The 16,963-nt window shown below is 40.1% G+C and overlaps 2 protein-coding genes across 3 annotated transcripts in view; one reads left to right on the top strand and one right to left on the bottom strand.

Annotated features, from left to right (window-relative positions):
* The window catches only part of syn3 (synapsin III), a 130,861-nt gene that overhangs the window by 55,592 nt on the left and 58,306 nt on the right, over nt 1-16,963 (top strand). The gene's annotated exons all lie outside the window — the stretch shown is intronic.
* On the bottom strand, nt 92-16,868 carry LOC115429506 (metalloproteinase inhibitor 3). The gene is made up of 5 exons (XM_030149015.1): nt 16,582-16,868; nt 8,289-8,371; nt 6,381-6,492; nt 4,264-4,385; nt 92-2,337 (listed from the first exon to the last, which is right to left on the bottom strand). The coding sequence occupies exons 1-5, from the start codon at nt 16,709-16,711 to the stop codon at nt 2,140-2,142; spliced, it is 645 nt and encodes a 214-aa protein (XP_030004875.1). The 5' UTR covers nt 16,712-16,868; the 3' UTR covers nt 92-2,139.

Below are 16,963 nucleotides of genomic sequence, written 5' to 3'. Positions count from 1 at the left end.
TTGCAGATATTATTTTTCATTTAAACAGCACAGAGCAAAGAAAAAGAGTACATGCATGCACACAGTAAAAACAGGATAGACCGCCTGTGGCCCATTTTTCATTAAATCTTTATTATAAAAATATAAAACACAGAAATTAAGTCAAACATTTCTCTAACCCCTACAACGAAACACCCCCCCACCCACACATCAGGAATCAGTGTTTTAACACAGGCTGTACACAGCTTCCTTGATTGGATTTTTTTAAGGATCAAACTTGACCAAGTGTTTCTGTGCTAAGCAGACAGTATATTTACACAAACATGAACCACAGAAATAGTGACACAGAGATGCTACAGATGGAGAAATAGTCTTCTCACTGTAAAATGAGACAGGATAATACCAGAATTCTGTCCTTTCTTGCCTTCAGAATATAACTACTGAGAAGGACTGCAGCTACTTTTGTTGAAAGGTCTGTTTTGTACATGACACTGCATGGTAACACAAATATCAGATCATTATAGATTAATGTGTCTTTTGCAGAGTATCAGGTTGGGGCTAATCTCTGCCTCCCTCTGTTTTTAATATGTAAAATGAATACCAAGTTGGAAGGAAGTGAAGGCTTTTTCTTTCTCTGAGGCAAATCTGTGTCTTTTAATGGAATGGACTGAAGGTACTGCATTTGGAAAAATGAAAAAAAAAAAACTTGGATGGGAACAGGTGAAATGAAGAAGAATGAGCTTAGTGACAATATTGTTACTTTCATTCATATACAGTATATATATTATATATATATAATGTCCATTTCAAATAGTTAAATACAAAAAGATTGAATATACACTTACAAAATATCTTATATCTTATTGTCAGAAACCTCTGTTTATACTGTACTTTCACTGGGTTTGTAACAAGTACCAGTTTGGGGAACAAAAATCAAGTTTAAAAAAAAAAAAAAAAAAAGTACCATAAAATTGAACTTAAGTGCCTCAGTGATGCACTTTCAGGTTCTGGTCCTTCATTGGTTGGCTATTTTTTACAGGCTTCAATCATTGCTGTGGCTGTAAATTTTTAAAATCAAAAATATCACATTTCTACCTATGAGATAAATAAATGAATGACAGAGGTTTCAGCCAAGTTTAGCTTATGTTATATACAGCATAGAATATCACCATCTCTGCAGAAATGAGTGCTTCCCTGCATCTCTACTGTAACAGACATTTTAGCATTTTCTCTGATCTTCATTTGTCCTCAACTGTATACAAACAGTCAGATATTACCATCAATAAAGACATTATGTTAACAGTAAAAACTGCAAACATTAATCAACGTGTACGTCACTGTGCGTTTTCCAAAGAAATGATTTTCAGCCAAAATAAGTCTAGTAAGAGGTATGAATTTCAGACATCACATTGGCACTCGGTCTGTATAATCGTAAAGATCCTTGGCTATATTGTGTATTGCTGCATTTTGTATTTCTGCAAGTTGATAGCAACAATATGACAGAATTGTAATATATGGACATTAGTTGACTTTATTTTTTTATAATTTATTTAATTTCAGATATTAACTAACTTTTAGTTTTAAGAGTCTTTGTTTTTTAAAGTAAAACTAGGTGACAGTTTAACTGCTTGAGTACAAAAAAACAACCATTATATTCAGTAGGTTATCTACAAGATGATGATCTTAATACCATTACTTAGCTGGGTGCAGACATTTCTGTCTCCAATAAATGTCTTAGTAGCTACCTTACTGATGATCTTACCTGCCGGTTACAGAGCACTGTAAAAAGACTTGTCTTAGAGATATATTCTGCTTTTGTTGCATGTCACCCACTTCTTTTTTGCCCCGTAAATGTCTGTCTGTCAGTACGGTGCAAGGACTATGACTGATTTGTGGTTTGGCAAAAGAAAATAAAAGACTTCAATTAGGTGATCTGTACAACAAACCAAAAATGTATATATATATTTTTTTTTCGTTTTTTTGTTTATCAGAAGTGCTACGAAACAGGCACTGTAATGGATTTGTTCTTTTCCTTTTCCCCCTTTAAAGGGTGGTCACCCAGACCAGTGAGCTTTAAGAGTCCTGTAATACTCTAAAATGTGATCAGGGATGGGACGGAGTTGGGAGGCGGCAGTGGGTTTGTGTCAGGTGTGTTCAGGTTCAGGGATCTGTGGCGTTGATGGTCGTTTTGTCACGGGCGGTCATGCCCCGGTACCAGCTGCAGTATCCCTCCTTCTGCTGGATGCAGGCATAGTGCCGGGACTGGTATCCGGGATAGCCGAAGTGGGACAGCATGTCCGTCCATAGGCACTCATTCTTTGATGTCACGAAGCAGGGCAGGTAGTGGCAGGGTTTAATCTGCAGAGACAGAAGTGAAACTAAAGATGTAGCCACGAAGCAGGACACCAAACTGTAAACTACAAACAAGTGTAGACTCATAGTGTTCTAGAGGAGTTAGGTCCCCTTCTTACTCTCATATACCCCGTGATACCCCACACTTTGGCAACGAATTGGCTTTATAGTAATAATCACTTAACAACAGTGAGGAAGACTGATATGTTTGTGTCTGCACAGTACATTTGAAGCAACATCAAGATGCAGTTAATTGATAGTTGGAAAAAGCTATCCTGGCTGTACCCAAAATATAAAGAAAAACATAGAACTTTTAGATACATTTTCATTAGTAGTAAACAACAGTGAGTCTAGAGTTGAGAGGTTTAAGAAAAAATAACTTGATTCACAGACAGAAGTCATTCAAGATTAGAGCACATGAACTGGATTTCAAAAGTGAAGAATCACATCTCAGCGTCTGCTTCCAGTTATTCAGTGTAAATGATTAGAAATCAAGTACAAAAAGTTTTTTTACCCTTGAATGTTCGTATTAATCAACTTTTGAAGGAACTATGAGCAAAACGTGCTGCATTTCAGACTATCAAATTCACCAGTGGGCCATAGATTCCACTGTGAAATGTTTCTAGATGAGCCCACTTCCTGAATTATTTTATGTTTTTTAATGATTTAATTTGATTTCACTCAGCCCTAGTTTTCATGCGTCACACCTCCAGGTGCTCACACAAAAAGCAGCTTCAAGGATGAATATGACGGAAAGCTTTACATATCGAACCACAGGGGTGATGAACGGAAACGCAGCGTTTTGTGACAGAAACAGAGTCGTCAAATGAAAAGCAGTTCAGGAAAGCGGTGAGAGCTGCACTTGTCTGGATTTGAATGAACCAGTAAATTCAATTAGCACATCAGAGGGCACTCATTTTCAATGTTTTGTTATTCAAGGCAGTGGAGTGTCCTACACGGTTCAGAGATTAAATGTTCACATCGCTTCCTGGTTTGAGTGGATATAATGATCTATAGAGAATAATTTTCTAACTGGTGCAACACACTTCCTGTGCTGTGTCATGGTAAATGATTATTTGTGAAGGAATGCTGGGAGCGGTGGAGTGCATTTAAAAAGTGTGATGATGTTTACGCAGAGCTGCGCTCACTGACTCTCACACTGAAGTCACGGTTGATAGATGGCTTTCTCTGGATGCCTCTGGGCTGCTGCCATGCACACACTAAACACAGTTTACAGTCGCTGGCCTGCAGTGGGAACAAATACGTCTCTTTGCTAATCCACTTATACTGATAGGGGCCAATGGTGCTAGCAGATGTCCAGGGCACTGCTGTACAGTAGGACTGTTACAAGGCGGGTCAGCAGCTGCACAGCAGCAGGCTACATGTCTGTGTCACGCAAAACTGGGAATGAAGACATGGACTGACTCCAGGGTTGTAATTTAATAACTCCCAATGATCCTGATTAAACATGTTTTCTCTCTACTTCTGTCTCTTCTATATGATATATTCTATATCCATGATGTAGATTAGTGGAAAGAATTTACTCAGCGTTAATTTCTGATGAGCTAAGTCACCATGCAAATGAAGGTGAAAGGAAGGTTCTTTTAAGTGTTCTAGTCTCTATTAGATTTGTCACATGTGCAACAGAAGCCAAAGAGTCATATTAAAGATAATAAATGTGTTTGGTCCCTCACATAGAGTTGTCCTAGGAGTAGTAAAGGCACTTCTTCTCTCTTGTAATCACTAATAAATACACCAGTGGGTTTACAGAAGAGGCCTGCCACTTGCCACAGTTTCATATTAGATGTCAGACATTAAGGGAAAGCCATTGGCTGTGGTCCTGCCTCCTCTTCATCATCCTCCTGCCTCATCTTCTCTTATTACTCTGGCCTCAGTACCCTCCCCAGGCACTGGCTGCTGGTTTCTACTCACCCTGCAGTTACAGCCCAGCTGATAACGATGGTTGATGCCTTTCTTTTGGGCCAATGACAGACGCTCCCAACGCTGATTGAAGTTGCACAGTCCTGTGTAGACCTTGCCATCATACACTCGTCCTGAGGGGAAAAAACAGAGGAGATACCTTAACACTCTGTGCATAATAGATAGATGTTCTCACTATTATTGGCATGTTGGCAGCTTTTGCTATTTTGTATTCTGTTGAGGTTTCATTCTCTAAATTCTGATTCAGATGGCAACACCTTGATTCCAGCTTGGCAGTTAGTGTGAATAGGAGACCTCTCTCTTTTGCACAAACAACATTATACAAGTGTTAATGGACTGATTCTCAATCATAAAAAGCCAAGCATAGACAGGCCAAGTTTGACTGTTTTCCACAGCCTCTAGAAAGCCAATAACATGGATAAAAGGAGTTATTTTGTCAACATGTTTATATCTTTTCTCCACATGAGCCACAGAAAACGGCACTGTGCCGTTTCATTATTTGCCTTATTTCATAATCTTAGTCATATAACATAAGATATTGTAAACATACCACTCACGCAATCTAAGCTGTTTATCTATGGTAAGACAATCTCATATGGTAAGCCCATATTAAACCAACACCCCTATTTCTGAATATCTAAAGGTCAGCAGACGTCTATTTTTAGTGCCGGACTGTTTGCGGCTTACCAACTCCTGAGACAGGTGCACCATGGTGGCATGGAAGCATTCAGAAACATCACGATTTGTCACTATATGTTGACTTCAGTGTGTTGTCACCATGCAGGAATTTGACAGGTCTCAAATATGTGCGTCTTCAGCCCCCCAGAACCCCCCCAACATGGCCTGCATCCACCGATCGGGATTAGTGGAGTCACTCACAGGCTTATTACATGGTGTTGAGTGTGTGACATGTTCCTAAAATACTAATCAGGGCCAGGGTACTCCAGACTTGATCAAAGGGGACCCAGGCAGCTTGTCTCACAGGCCCTGCTGTGTTTAAATTGCTCGTAATACTCTCCTGATCATATGCAGGACTTATTATAGACGTCCTGAGAGCAGAACAAGACGTCAGTGATGTCACTTACACCCAAACTCAGTAAACATAGCTGCCGCTGCCTGGCAACGCTAGCCTATTCACTTGCACTATGGGGTGTAGTTACAGTATTTACAGGTCAGGGCTTAGCGACACTTAAATACGCTACAGGCTCCAAAGTAAACTGCACCTCTGTTGGAAATAGCAACTCATAAAACGCTTCTGCTGGAAAACCCAGTCACTTCCTGCAAGTTGTTAATTATAAGTTGTGAGAAAGGGAAAAAAAATACTTTTTGCTGTGTCTGGAATGAGAAGCTGAGGGAAATGGGTGCAAAAATAAGAGAAACTGGTTCTGCGTTGGCACTTTGCACAGTGGCAAATGGTAGGTTATAAATAGTGGGAATGTTTGTGTCACAGGACAAACGAAGAAGTCCTTGGGGAGGAGTGTGTGTTCGTGTGTGTGTTTAGCTTAGGGCAAACACACCTCCATTACTATTACTGCCAGATGGATGTCTAAAGACCTCTGAGAAGGAACAACTTTGATTGGTAACTACAGTAACTAGATTTTTTTTATTTTTTTTTTTATGTATAACACACAAACCATTTGGACCCATACTTTTTAAAGGATGCTCCAGAATTGGAAGTGACATCAGGTTTGTTTCATTTTAAGTAACAGGTGTCATTACTTTACATAAATTTTACACCTCAGTCAACTAAGCAGAGTTCAATCGCCAAAGAGGCTCTGGAAAAAGTTAAGTGGTTAGACTGTTTGACCATAATTACAATATAAGACTGACTAATCAATCTTAACCTTAATTTAATAGGCACTCAGGTGATTTCGTTATGCCTTTCAAGAGGTAGTTCTTTAAAAAGCGTTAAAAACTGATTCAGAATAGCCTGATATTTAGTTCCTGGATACTAATTTGACTTTGCAGAGATGTTTACTAGAATGTTCCTTGCCTGTGTGTATCAAGCTGAGCAGGTAATACAGAAGACTTTAGTGGGTGCAAAAATATAGGAATCTCCATGAACAATGTATAATGTAATTAAATTTGCTTACAGACTGTGAACTTACCTGTGATCAGGTACTGGTACTTGTTGATGTCGAACTTGACACCACACAAACTCTCTGAGGCGTCTGTGTAAATATGCTGCACATGCTGGACTTTCTCAAATCCTTTGTACATCTGCAAGACATGAGAAGCAAAACTGGGATTAAAACTTGAAAATTGATGATAAGATGCTAGTTGGGCCGTCACCTTGCCACTGCACCCCTCTGCACATTAGTAATCATGAACGTTGTCTTTATCATCTGACATTTCTTAAGGAATCAATCATGTATTCATAGGAGTATTGGATGTAGCCCATAACTAAAGCAATGATAACATGATTAGTTTGTGTAATGTGTTTCAACCTTAATGCTTCTTGAGCAAAGTCATTGCTAAAGTGCAGCTCCAGCTCAGGTATGCAGAAGGAGCATTACACATTTGCCCTGAGAACTGTTGTATTTCTTCAGTGTAATTTATTTGTCTGGGAACAACAGGAAATCCCTGTTTAGATGCGTCGCTCTCAGAAAAGCAGAACAAAACTGCTACTTCAGCCCAAAACTAAGGACGTTTGGGAAAGCCAAAAGCATTTGTCTCATAGGATTTGTTGAAATTTGGAGGGGAATGTATTCTTTATCAGCCCACAAGGAAATTCACTCTTTGCAGTACAAATCCACAAGCTGTAATACAAATAAATAACCCACAGGAGGTGCAAAGGTCACATCTAATTCGTGAGGATAATCTTTAGAGGGATAATTAGTGTGTTTCATTAACAAAGGGCCACTTAATGCGTTTGTTATGAATGTGTATCTTAGTGATACAGCGTATAACTCTGTTGAAATGTTTCAACCCGGAACGAGGAGTTTGGTTGAGCTGTAATGCCTGTAAACCCACTAATCCTCCGGCCTGGCTCCCGTCTGAGCAGCAGGCCACTGTCAGCATCTGTCAGAAATATGCAGCATTATGCAAGAATATAGAGGAAGTGAAGAAGTAACCAGAAAACACTTTTTAGCATTCACACAGCATCTGAGGTGGTGGAGAGATGTCTTATAACTAAAGAGTTCCTGCGACATACACATTAAGTTATCAGAAACCTTGTCGTTCCAACCAAGATTATTCCACCAACTGCTTTTCCTGTGGTCTCATTCGTTTCATCTAATTTAGGGAATAAATGGTAAATTTAGATTCCCGAAAGCTAATATAAAAAACAAATATTAAGGCACCTTTCAATTAAACCAGTCACTGTAAATAATATGGAAAGATGTAACAGTTCTGCATTTCCAGATACTGCATGTACAGTTTTCTGGTAGTTGTGTGTTTTCTTAATGGTACCTTAGGGAGCTCACAACTTCAGCTTGACAAGAACATAAAAGAGCAGACCATTAAGCATTAAGCATCAGCCTATAACACTTTACTAGTTCAACTTTTAACATCCATATCTATGAAACGTCTGCCTTACAGATTTGAAGACACGTCTGTAAAAAGGTCAGATTTGGTTATGGTGAATCATCATGTCCCTCATATGAAAGCTGAAATATATCCTTCTGCTTTGATGACAACATGTGGATGAAACCCATGGACTGATGCCAGTCTTGTGCCATGGGCTGGAGATATCAGCTTAGTCCTGCCTAGCTCATCATGAAGAGTGGATATAGGGGAAAAACAGATAAGCCAGCTGTCTAAAAAAAAAACAACAAAACAAAACAAAAAACATGTTTCTTCTGGAAATTTGTTTACAATCAGCTGATAGCCAGGGTAGACTGTCTTCTTGCCTTAAATCTTTATGTTAAGCTAAGCTAATTGCCTCTTGTCTCTTCTTATTTAGAGCACAGGTATGATTGTGGTCTCAGAAATACATCAGATGTTGCACTATTTCTTAAAAGCTGAAAGAGACACTCATTTGCCTCAACACGTCAGCAGATTATTGAGTTTCTCACCTTCATTTGTTTGACAGTGTAGCGCATCGTCCCAAAAGGTCCATCTCTCAGGAGCTTCTTGCCCACAACTTTTGCTCGAATCACTGTGAAGAGAGCAGACACACTGGTTATTGACGCTGAAACAATCAGAACAAACTGCCACATTCTTCCATCATATAACTTTGAGCTTTCCTGCCCGTCTCATCAAATAGTACACCGCCCTGGCCAGTAGGAGGCATCAGCACACCCCTAGCAAATACCATTTTGGGACCAGGTTGGCACCTCAGTTAATCCATTTATCCGATTTTATGCATTGCTGCTGTTTGCCAAGGAGGGCCAATGGGGAAAAAAACACTAAAGGGACTTTTGAGTTTGATACCAGAAGCGAACTCACATGGGGGGAAAAGGTTCAGCCGATCTCCTGTTTAAACAGACTTCCTTCTATATTAGGAGCGGGGTTTGAAAAGATCTTATCTGCGTGTAGGACCCCCATGTAAATGTCAGTGAGGTGAAAACGCCTGGTGGTGACTTGTTTGCTTTGATTTGTTTGCTTTTACTCGTGTTGGAGTAAAGGGATTTCTTTTGGAGGGCCAGGAGAAATGAGGGATAATTTGAGACCGGTGAATGGAGCTTAACCAGAGCTGCGGGTCCTGCATAAGCGGTCACTCCTCTGTGAAGTTCACCTGCTGCCCACAGCACACCAGCTATAGACATAACTAACACTGGCTATGTTTGTTATCTTCTCCCGGTGGAATTTCCTTCCCACATTCTTCAGGGGCTCACATTCCCCAGAAAGGAAAAAAACGAGAGGGCTTTCATTCTTTTCGACTGGAGAAAGAAATGAGGCATGTGACATCTTCTGTTTGATTTGTATTTGTGTTGATGTCGTACTTCCAGGCAAATGGAAATGGGCATAAAAATATGACTCAGGAAGCAGTTACAGCATGGCCAGCGAAAGGCACACATTTATTTTGGGCCCAAAAACCCCAGTTTGATCCAACATTTTATTTATATAAGCCCAGAGATCTTATTTTGTGCTAATATAAACAGTGTATTCAACAAATGTTTTTGTAATCCATGAGCATTTATGATTCAAAAGGTTGATCTGTTAAGAGATGAACTGAAATCTACCACAGTGACACATGTATCTCACTGCAGAAAGTCTTAAAATTTTATTGTTATATTTAACAGTGTGTAAAGATAAATGACCCACCAGCTGTGGTGTTCACAAAATTCACTCACATATGCATCACCTTTTATTTGTTGCTCCAGTTGAAGCAGCAGAGGTACTACCAATAACATACTATGTAGGTGACAAAAGAGCTTTCAAACATCAGTCTTCAGAGACACTTTTTTCATCTGCCGGCGTTTTACTGACAGCCTCAGTAAAGTCATACAACCGTGTCAAATGTGAGTCATTTGACATCATCGCTCACTCTTAATGTACAGACCTGCCTGCCCCCCACTATCAGCCTCTAGAACATTCAATCCATTAATCTGTCAACTCTTATAATATGAACCCACGAGCACCATTACCTGATCGGCCTCTGCTAAATGTACCCAAATGCAGTTTGACGCTACAATTACAGAGGAATCAGGTGCAATTACAGAGGAATGTGCAGATATAACAGGATACTTTAGCCTCTTTTAAATACACTACTGCCGTTATTTTCAAGTGTCACTCCCAAACCCAGTTTCTTACTCTGCCTTGACCCCAAATCCAACCCTCAGGAGAAACAAATGTTCATGTTTGGAGGGCCACAGGTCAGCTGATTCAACTGAACTACATCCAGATAGGACCCTCTTGTTGGACGGCGGCCGCTAATTGGTTGGTGATGGTGCCATCACCCAAAGGAATGTGTGAAGGGCCTCAGCTGCTCTGGAGACAGAGGATTTGTGTCATTCCCCGCGGTGACCCTATGACCTCTTCTCCATTTCAGCAGTTATATTTACGTAAAAGTGCGGGACTGCCGGCTCACGTCAAAAAGTCTACTTTACAAGTGTTTATTTAACCCAGTTTCATAATGAGATCTCATATCGCTGGCTCAAAGCTAAGGACACAGTGTGGGTGAGTGGCTGGGTTTCTTCAGATAGTTCTACCCCATACATTCTCTTTTCATATTGTATTTCCATACACACCATTTCATGTGATATTTTCCAGTTTGGCTTTTCAAAATGTTTTAAGTGATAATGGCAACAAAGGCTCCCCCAGACCAGTAATAATAATAATATGCTCTTCATAATGCAGCCTGAAGACTCAACACAATACCAAAGATTATGTGAATTTCTTTCTCTCTGTGTTGATCACTATCAGCACTTGCAGGTCAGTGATGTGACACACAAAGATTTATCCTACATTCTCCAGAGTGGGAGGCATTCAGTAATAAGAGAGGTAACAAGGCTTGATGAAAAAGAAATGAACACATTTTTGCTTTATGTTTTGCCTAAAGCAGGGGGGGATTACAGAAGCCTGAATGCAAATGTTCAATCTTAAGGTGAGCATGTAATTCAGCTAAACATTTACTCCAGCCTACGTACAATGTGGCAAACTGCAGGCATGACAAGAATAAGGTTACTCATTTGTGTCTATGTGTGTTTGAAGGAGATTAAAAAACAAAAAAAAAAAGAAAAAAAGAAAAAAAGAAAAAGCGAGGCACAGGGCGGGTGACGGTGATTTTAGTATGCAGAAACTGGTCCAAGTTTGAGGAGGCGAGTAGGAGGAAGAGGAATTCTCAGGACGACACACTACCACGCTCAAAAATAAACACTGAAACTGAGTCCCTGCTGCTGAGCTTTGTCTCAGATGAAAAACGTTGGAGCACAGAGCCTGTAATGTCGGTGTACCAATTGGCAAATGGCAAGGGCAGCCATGAACATTTTGTCATGACTTCTGATACAGTGGCCCATTTATGCCACATCGGGAAAAGTGCGGCAGGATTGACCGCATAGTATCCTTTCAAGTGCAGTGTAAGGTTTTACCAGTTAGCCTTTAAATTGCATCTGCTTTAAATTCTTTGAGGTTCTAACAGTAACCATTGTACCTAAAAATGATTATTATACTAAAAGCTAAATTACACCCCACTGAGTTTTCAACACTGGGTAACATTAGCTGCCATGATGAAGCTTCAGATGAATGAGAAGCCATGACAGGAAAAGATAGTCAAAGTAAGCACCTGAAGCTTGGTCAGTTGACCTGGTGTCGTACCTCAATATTTTCATTATGCTTTTTAAATTTTCAGTCTCTTACATTCGGGGTGCTTCTGTACTTTTATTTTTAGCCCTGTCATTTGGATGATTGCGTAATTATTGTTTCTTGCCAGCAGTAATCATGAAATCCCCCATCTGTACTTGGCTTTCTTCTAAAAGAAATCAGCCACGCAATTCTTTTGACATTTGCAAGTCATGTGACGTTCTATGACAAATGCATTCTATTGTCAATAGGGGTCATCCATTAGTCAGTGCCCGAGTCACATTCAATTATTGGATTGCGGTTTAATGGGTTTAATGGTCTTATATTTTCATGATTGCCTGCTGGTCTCTTGTCCATCTCCCCCTTGCTGGCCTCCTGCTTAAAACAGTGAAACCCAGAGCGGCTGTGTGGTCATCACAGAGAGGGACGGGTCAGAAATTTGATACACTTGGCTCATGAGAGGAACATCCCAGGCCTGTACAGAATGCACACCCTTTGACATCTCATCGTATTTTAAGTCACTTTTGGGAAAACTAGAGATATCCGATCCAAGCTTGCATAACACATATCAACACAGGAGTCTGGCTTTGCTTAGGTTATCTGTCACCTGTTGACCTCCAGATGAGGAAAAGTAGAGTAGCTGACAGAGGAAGTAGTAATTCTGCTCAATCATATGTAACATATTATTGGTAGGAAGAAGGACGATGTATTGGCACCAGTGGAGTGGTGGCCCAAAGCAATCCACTCCAACAAAACCAGCATGGTGAAGTTTGATAAAGCTCCTTTATATACAACAAAATACCCACAGGATGGAATCCATTTCTCTCTCAGCCTGATCCTCAATCCTAAAGCGAGCATAAACACATATCTCGCTAATCCTCAGCAACTGACCTGGTTCACGGTACAAGCATGTAAAGGTTTGCTCCTGTCACCCAGAGTGCTTGGAAACGAGTGTAGTTACAGAGCGATATTAAATCTCAGGGTCAAAGTTTACTCCCGGGCCTCTAATCTTGCTTTCGGAGAGCTTTGGGAAAAAAAGCACTGCTCATTTATCCTTGTGAATGGACTGCTTTAAACCAGCTGCTTCATAGCAGCCAACTAGGTCTCTGCACAAAAAGCAGCCAGGTCATTGCTTGGTGCTCAGGTATGCAGCAAGAAAGCTGACAGCATATGTCCAACCTGTTGGTCTGCACTACAATGCAACATGGAGGATTTACTACTGCTGATACTTCTCTGAATTTAAGCACCATTTTTCTCTGGATGCTTACATGGCAGCTAGCAAACTCAGTTAAATGAATTCCAGGCCATCAAATTCCAAGGAAAACAAAGAAAAACTGTCCCTGGAAGCCATAGCAGTCTGTCTTAGAGCACCTTTACTGCCAGTTCATACGCCCACTCACATTTTCACATTTAGATTTGTCATTTAAAGAGTCAGACTGCAATAACCCAATTTCCAGCCCCTTAACCTAATTGTGATTCATCCAGTGGAGTGCCTGTGGGTGATTATGGGTCAGGGCCAAAAAAAACAAGAGCAAAACGCTTTGAACTCAACTACGGGTCTTAAATCGGGAAGATTCAGGCCTGTCACCTTTGATGTAGCTGGTGAGAATTACTGGGTTTCTCCTTCTTTCCTTCATATTTCAACTCATTACTTTTTTGTTTTCCACCTCTATATGTTTTAACCACGTTTGTCGACACAAGCGTAACTGGATGTTAGGCCTTAAACTGAAGAATGAGAGGGATTACGTAGATATTTAACACTATATTAAAAACCCATTACTTCTCTCTAGATACTCAACTGAGTGGTATTTAAAGTCCAAGAAAATGGACCTAGATTAATAACTGGCACTAGCTATGTGACCTTTGGGCTTTGCGCTCAATCCATATTTCAGAAGTGTTTCGCTCAGAGTTCCGAGGCATAAGAGGGAGCATTCAAAGCACACCTCGAACTAAGCCAGGACCTTGGAAATGGGATTTGTGGGGCTCACAACTGATCAGTGGCCCCATTGAAGTCAGTCCCAGATTCTACACTTGCAAGCATCAGCTGATACAAACACCACAAGCTATCTGAAGATCTAAAGGACTGTGAAATGCATTGCATGGGTGTCTGTGCAACTACGATTTTCTCTCCAACCAGGTCACTTGGCTGAAGTCACATCCACAGGCCTGGTGAGTTACCAAAAAACACACAGACATACAGCAGAGTAGCAATACTAGGTCCCTATGCATAATGGCTGTGTCCTATTTCAGTAGCTTCCCTCTATACAGGTCAGTAACTGAAGACCACTAGTCTGAATTAGCATTTGTTTTCTTTTAACACTATGTCATTTCACAGGAGCATCATCGAAATCCTGCCCAGTACAGCCACACCAGGAATAAAAGGAGGTGACTTAGACCTATAAAGATAGACTCCAAATTTGGGCTAAACAGGCATCCTGGTTACAGCCACATTAGGCATTTGGAATTACAACACCTTATAGAGCAATTATGATGAATTGAGTCTTAAAATAGGACATTGCTAATGAAATGGCATTTTGAAAGCATGTTATGTCAGTCCAAAAAAGGGAAAGACAGATATGTCTCATGGGGAACGCTGACGTGCCAATATTTTAAAACTAGCTCTATAGAATGCAGCCATTAGTAGGATGCAATGGTGTCTATAAAGATTCTAAAATAACAAGAAAAAGGATCCTATGCTATTTTGTTGGTGTATTACACATGAAAGGTGCACCCAAGCATCTACAGGGGTTGGACAAAATAATAGAAACACCTTAAAAAATCAACAAAATATAATTTAATATGGTGTAGGTCCGCCTTTTGCGGCAATTACAGCCTCAATTCTCCGAGGTATTGATTCATACAACTTGTGAATTGTTTCCAAAGGAATTTTAAGCCATTCTTCAGTTAGAATACCCTCCAACTCTTTTAGAGACAATGGCGGTGGAAATCGACATCTTACTTGAATCTCTAAATCTGACCATAAATGCTAAATAATGTTGAGGTCTGGGGACTGTGCCGGCCATACGAGATGCTCAACTTCATTAGAATGTTCCTCATGCCATTCTTTAACAATTCTAGCTGTATGGATTGGGGCATTATCATCTTGAGGTGAAGGTGTTTCCATTATTTTGTCCAACCCCTGTATAGTTACTGTTTTCATTGTTTCAGCCTCTAGTGGTGAACAGCAGTAACTGCATCGGTCTCCCCTGCTGCAGAAAAAAGGACTTCCGTTGCAACGTATCATTAACACTAGGCAACAGGGTGAACACATGGGCTTCACACATGGCTGTGGTGTACGCATGTGTTGGCTTTAGACTGAGAGATTATTGTTTGATAGAGGGTTAGGTTTTCAAGTGTCTTCTGATGCTTTCTAGAGGTTTTTTTTTTTTGTTAGGTCAAGTAATGTTGGAGTTACACACATAAAACTGTATGAAACAATCAGTTAATTTAAAAGATCAGATAAAAACACACAGAAATTAACTGCTCTTCTGTCCCTTGTAAAAAAGGAAAAAAATTAAAAAATAATCCCCCTTAAATGGACTGTTTGTAGCATAGAAACACCATCTCTACCCACAGGGCAGATCAGGTAATCCTAAAGTCATTAAACAGAGTCCAGGCCAGACTGGAGTTCTGGCTAATCCAGATCTTCAAATTCCTATTATTCTGAGGAGTCAGTGAAAGCATAACCAGGCAGTAAAACAAGCTATGTAAAGCCTCCCATTGGCATTTGAGAACCAGAGTCCAGGCATGTCTGAGTTACAACCGGGTGGCTGTCTGACAGAAACATACCAGTGTGTGCAGATAAATAAGCAAGATTTGAAACAGTGAAGCTGACTGTGCATCGCTTCAACTTCTATTAGTTCAACTGCTGTATCGCATGAAGAAAGGCAGCACAGCACATGTTAGTTCTCAACCAGACCAAAAGCAAGACCTTTGATGTAAATGAAAACCAACCCTCCTGCTGCAGGAAACACTTAAAATGTGTCACCACCTCCACACAGAAACAATTCCAAGATGCTTCTGAAACTAACACAGTTTTCCAAAGTCAACAAGGATGACAGAGAAGTGGGCTGATCATATTGGTAAATTATTGCACAGGTTTTGGACTACTTCCAGGACCACTTTACTGTCATCTAGGAGTGTGTGATGAAACTCAGCTCAGCTTCAGTGTGGTCACTTTGAGCATCTACTATGTATAAGATCAATGTTTACCCTATTTGTTCATTTTGTCACAATGCTGATGAAAGATTAGCTCATCTGTTTTGGGAATGTGCCTTCAGTCAATTTTTTTGGTGTGATATCAGTCTTTTTTTTTTTAAATAGAAAACTGGATATTAGTCTAAACTTCAAAATTGAATATATTTTATTTGGTTTCTTTATTAATGATCTGCCTGTTAGGAAATTATTTATTGTTAATCTCATTTCATTATTAGCAAAAATTTCATAGGCATGCTTGCAAATTTGCCAGTCAGAAACCCAACTTTGTGATCTTTCAATCTTGGACACTCTTAACTTTTGCACTAACTCTAAAGCTGTGAAACGAATTAATTTTTTATTTTTATTTTTTAACCTAGATTACCTCTTTTTTCTTGTTTATTCTTTTATTTATTTATTTATTTATTTATTTACTTACTTAATTTACTTACTTATTTATGTATGTATATTATTTTAATTTCTTCCTCCCTTACCTTGAGCGTTACGCATTTCATCTTATGTTTATTACTGTTGACTGCTCTTGATCTATTTGGTATACAGCATTATGTAAATAAAGTTTAAAAAAAAAAAAAAAAAAAAACTTTGAGCATCTAGTACTGAAATAGGTGAAATTTGGCGTTTAAAACACACCAGTGATGCCTTTAACTCATCGTAGAGTACTTTATTCCTTTACTGCACCAAATTCTGAAAATAAAACAAGTGGAAAAGCTTGATCATATGTAGATTACGCAGTGAAAGTAAGACCTTTACCTTCTTTTTGCGTCGTCAATAATTAAATTACGCATAAAATAAAAGACGAATCACTCTTCTCTTATCTGAATGAGAGACGACAATTCCTAACATGTGCTCTCGCCACGGACTTTTCCTTGCAGAGACCCTGTTGTCCACTGCTTTAAGGACAGGACTCACCTATGTCGGAGTTGCAGTATGCGTCTTGCGGGTGCGTCAGTGCGCACGAACAGCCCTCAGTCAGCTGGTGAACCTGCAGGCTGCTGAAGACAAACAGCAGGCTGATCACAGACTGGTACACTGACTGCATTTCTCCAAACTTTCCCAGTTGTCTCCGCTGCTAAAATAAACTGTCTGGAGTCCGCGTTGATCCGCTGCGGGCTTTATTTACTGTAATGTCCAAGTGGCTGCTTGTTGCCGCTGTAGTTGCTTCTCGCTTCGCTTGAGCGCTTCACCCTGGTCCCGGAGAGGCGCACAGCCGTACATATAGCGCGCCGGAGACACGTTCACGCCCCTCACCGCTTCTGCAGAGCGCGGGCGGGGCAGCCAATCAGCGGCCGGT

The sequence above is a fragment of the Sphaeramia orbicularis genome, chromosome 12 (genome assembly GCF_902148855.1).
Source record: "Sphaeramia orbicularis chromosome 12, fSphaOr1.1, whole genome shotgun sequence".
In the NCBI taxonomy this organism is placed as follows: Eukaryota; Metazoa; Chordata; class Actinopteri; order Kurtiformes; family Apogonidae; genus Sphaeramia; species Sphaeramia orbicularis.
This window is presented reverse-complemented; position numbering and strand designations above follow the sequence as displayed.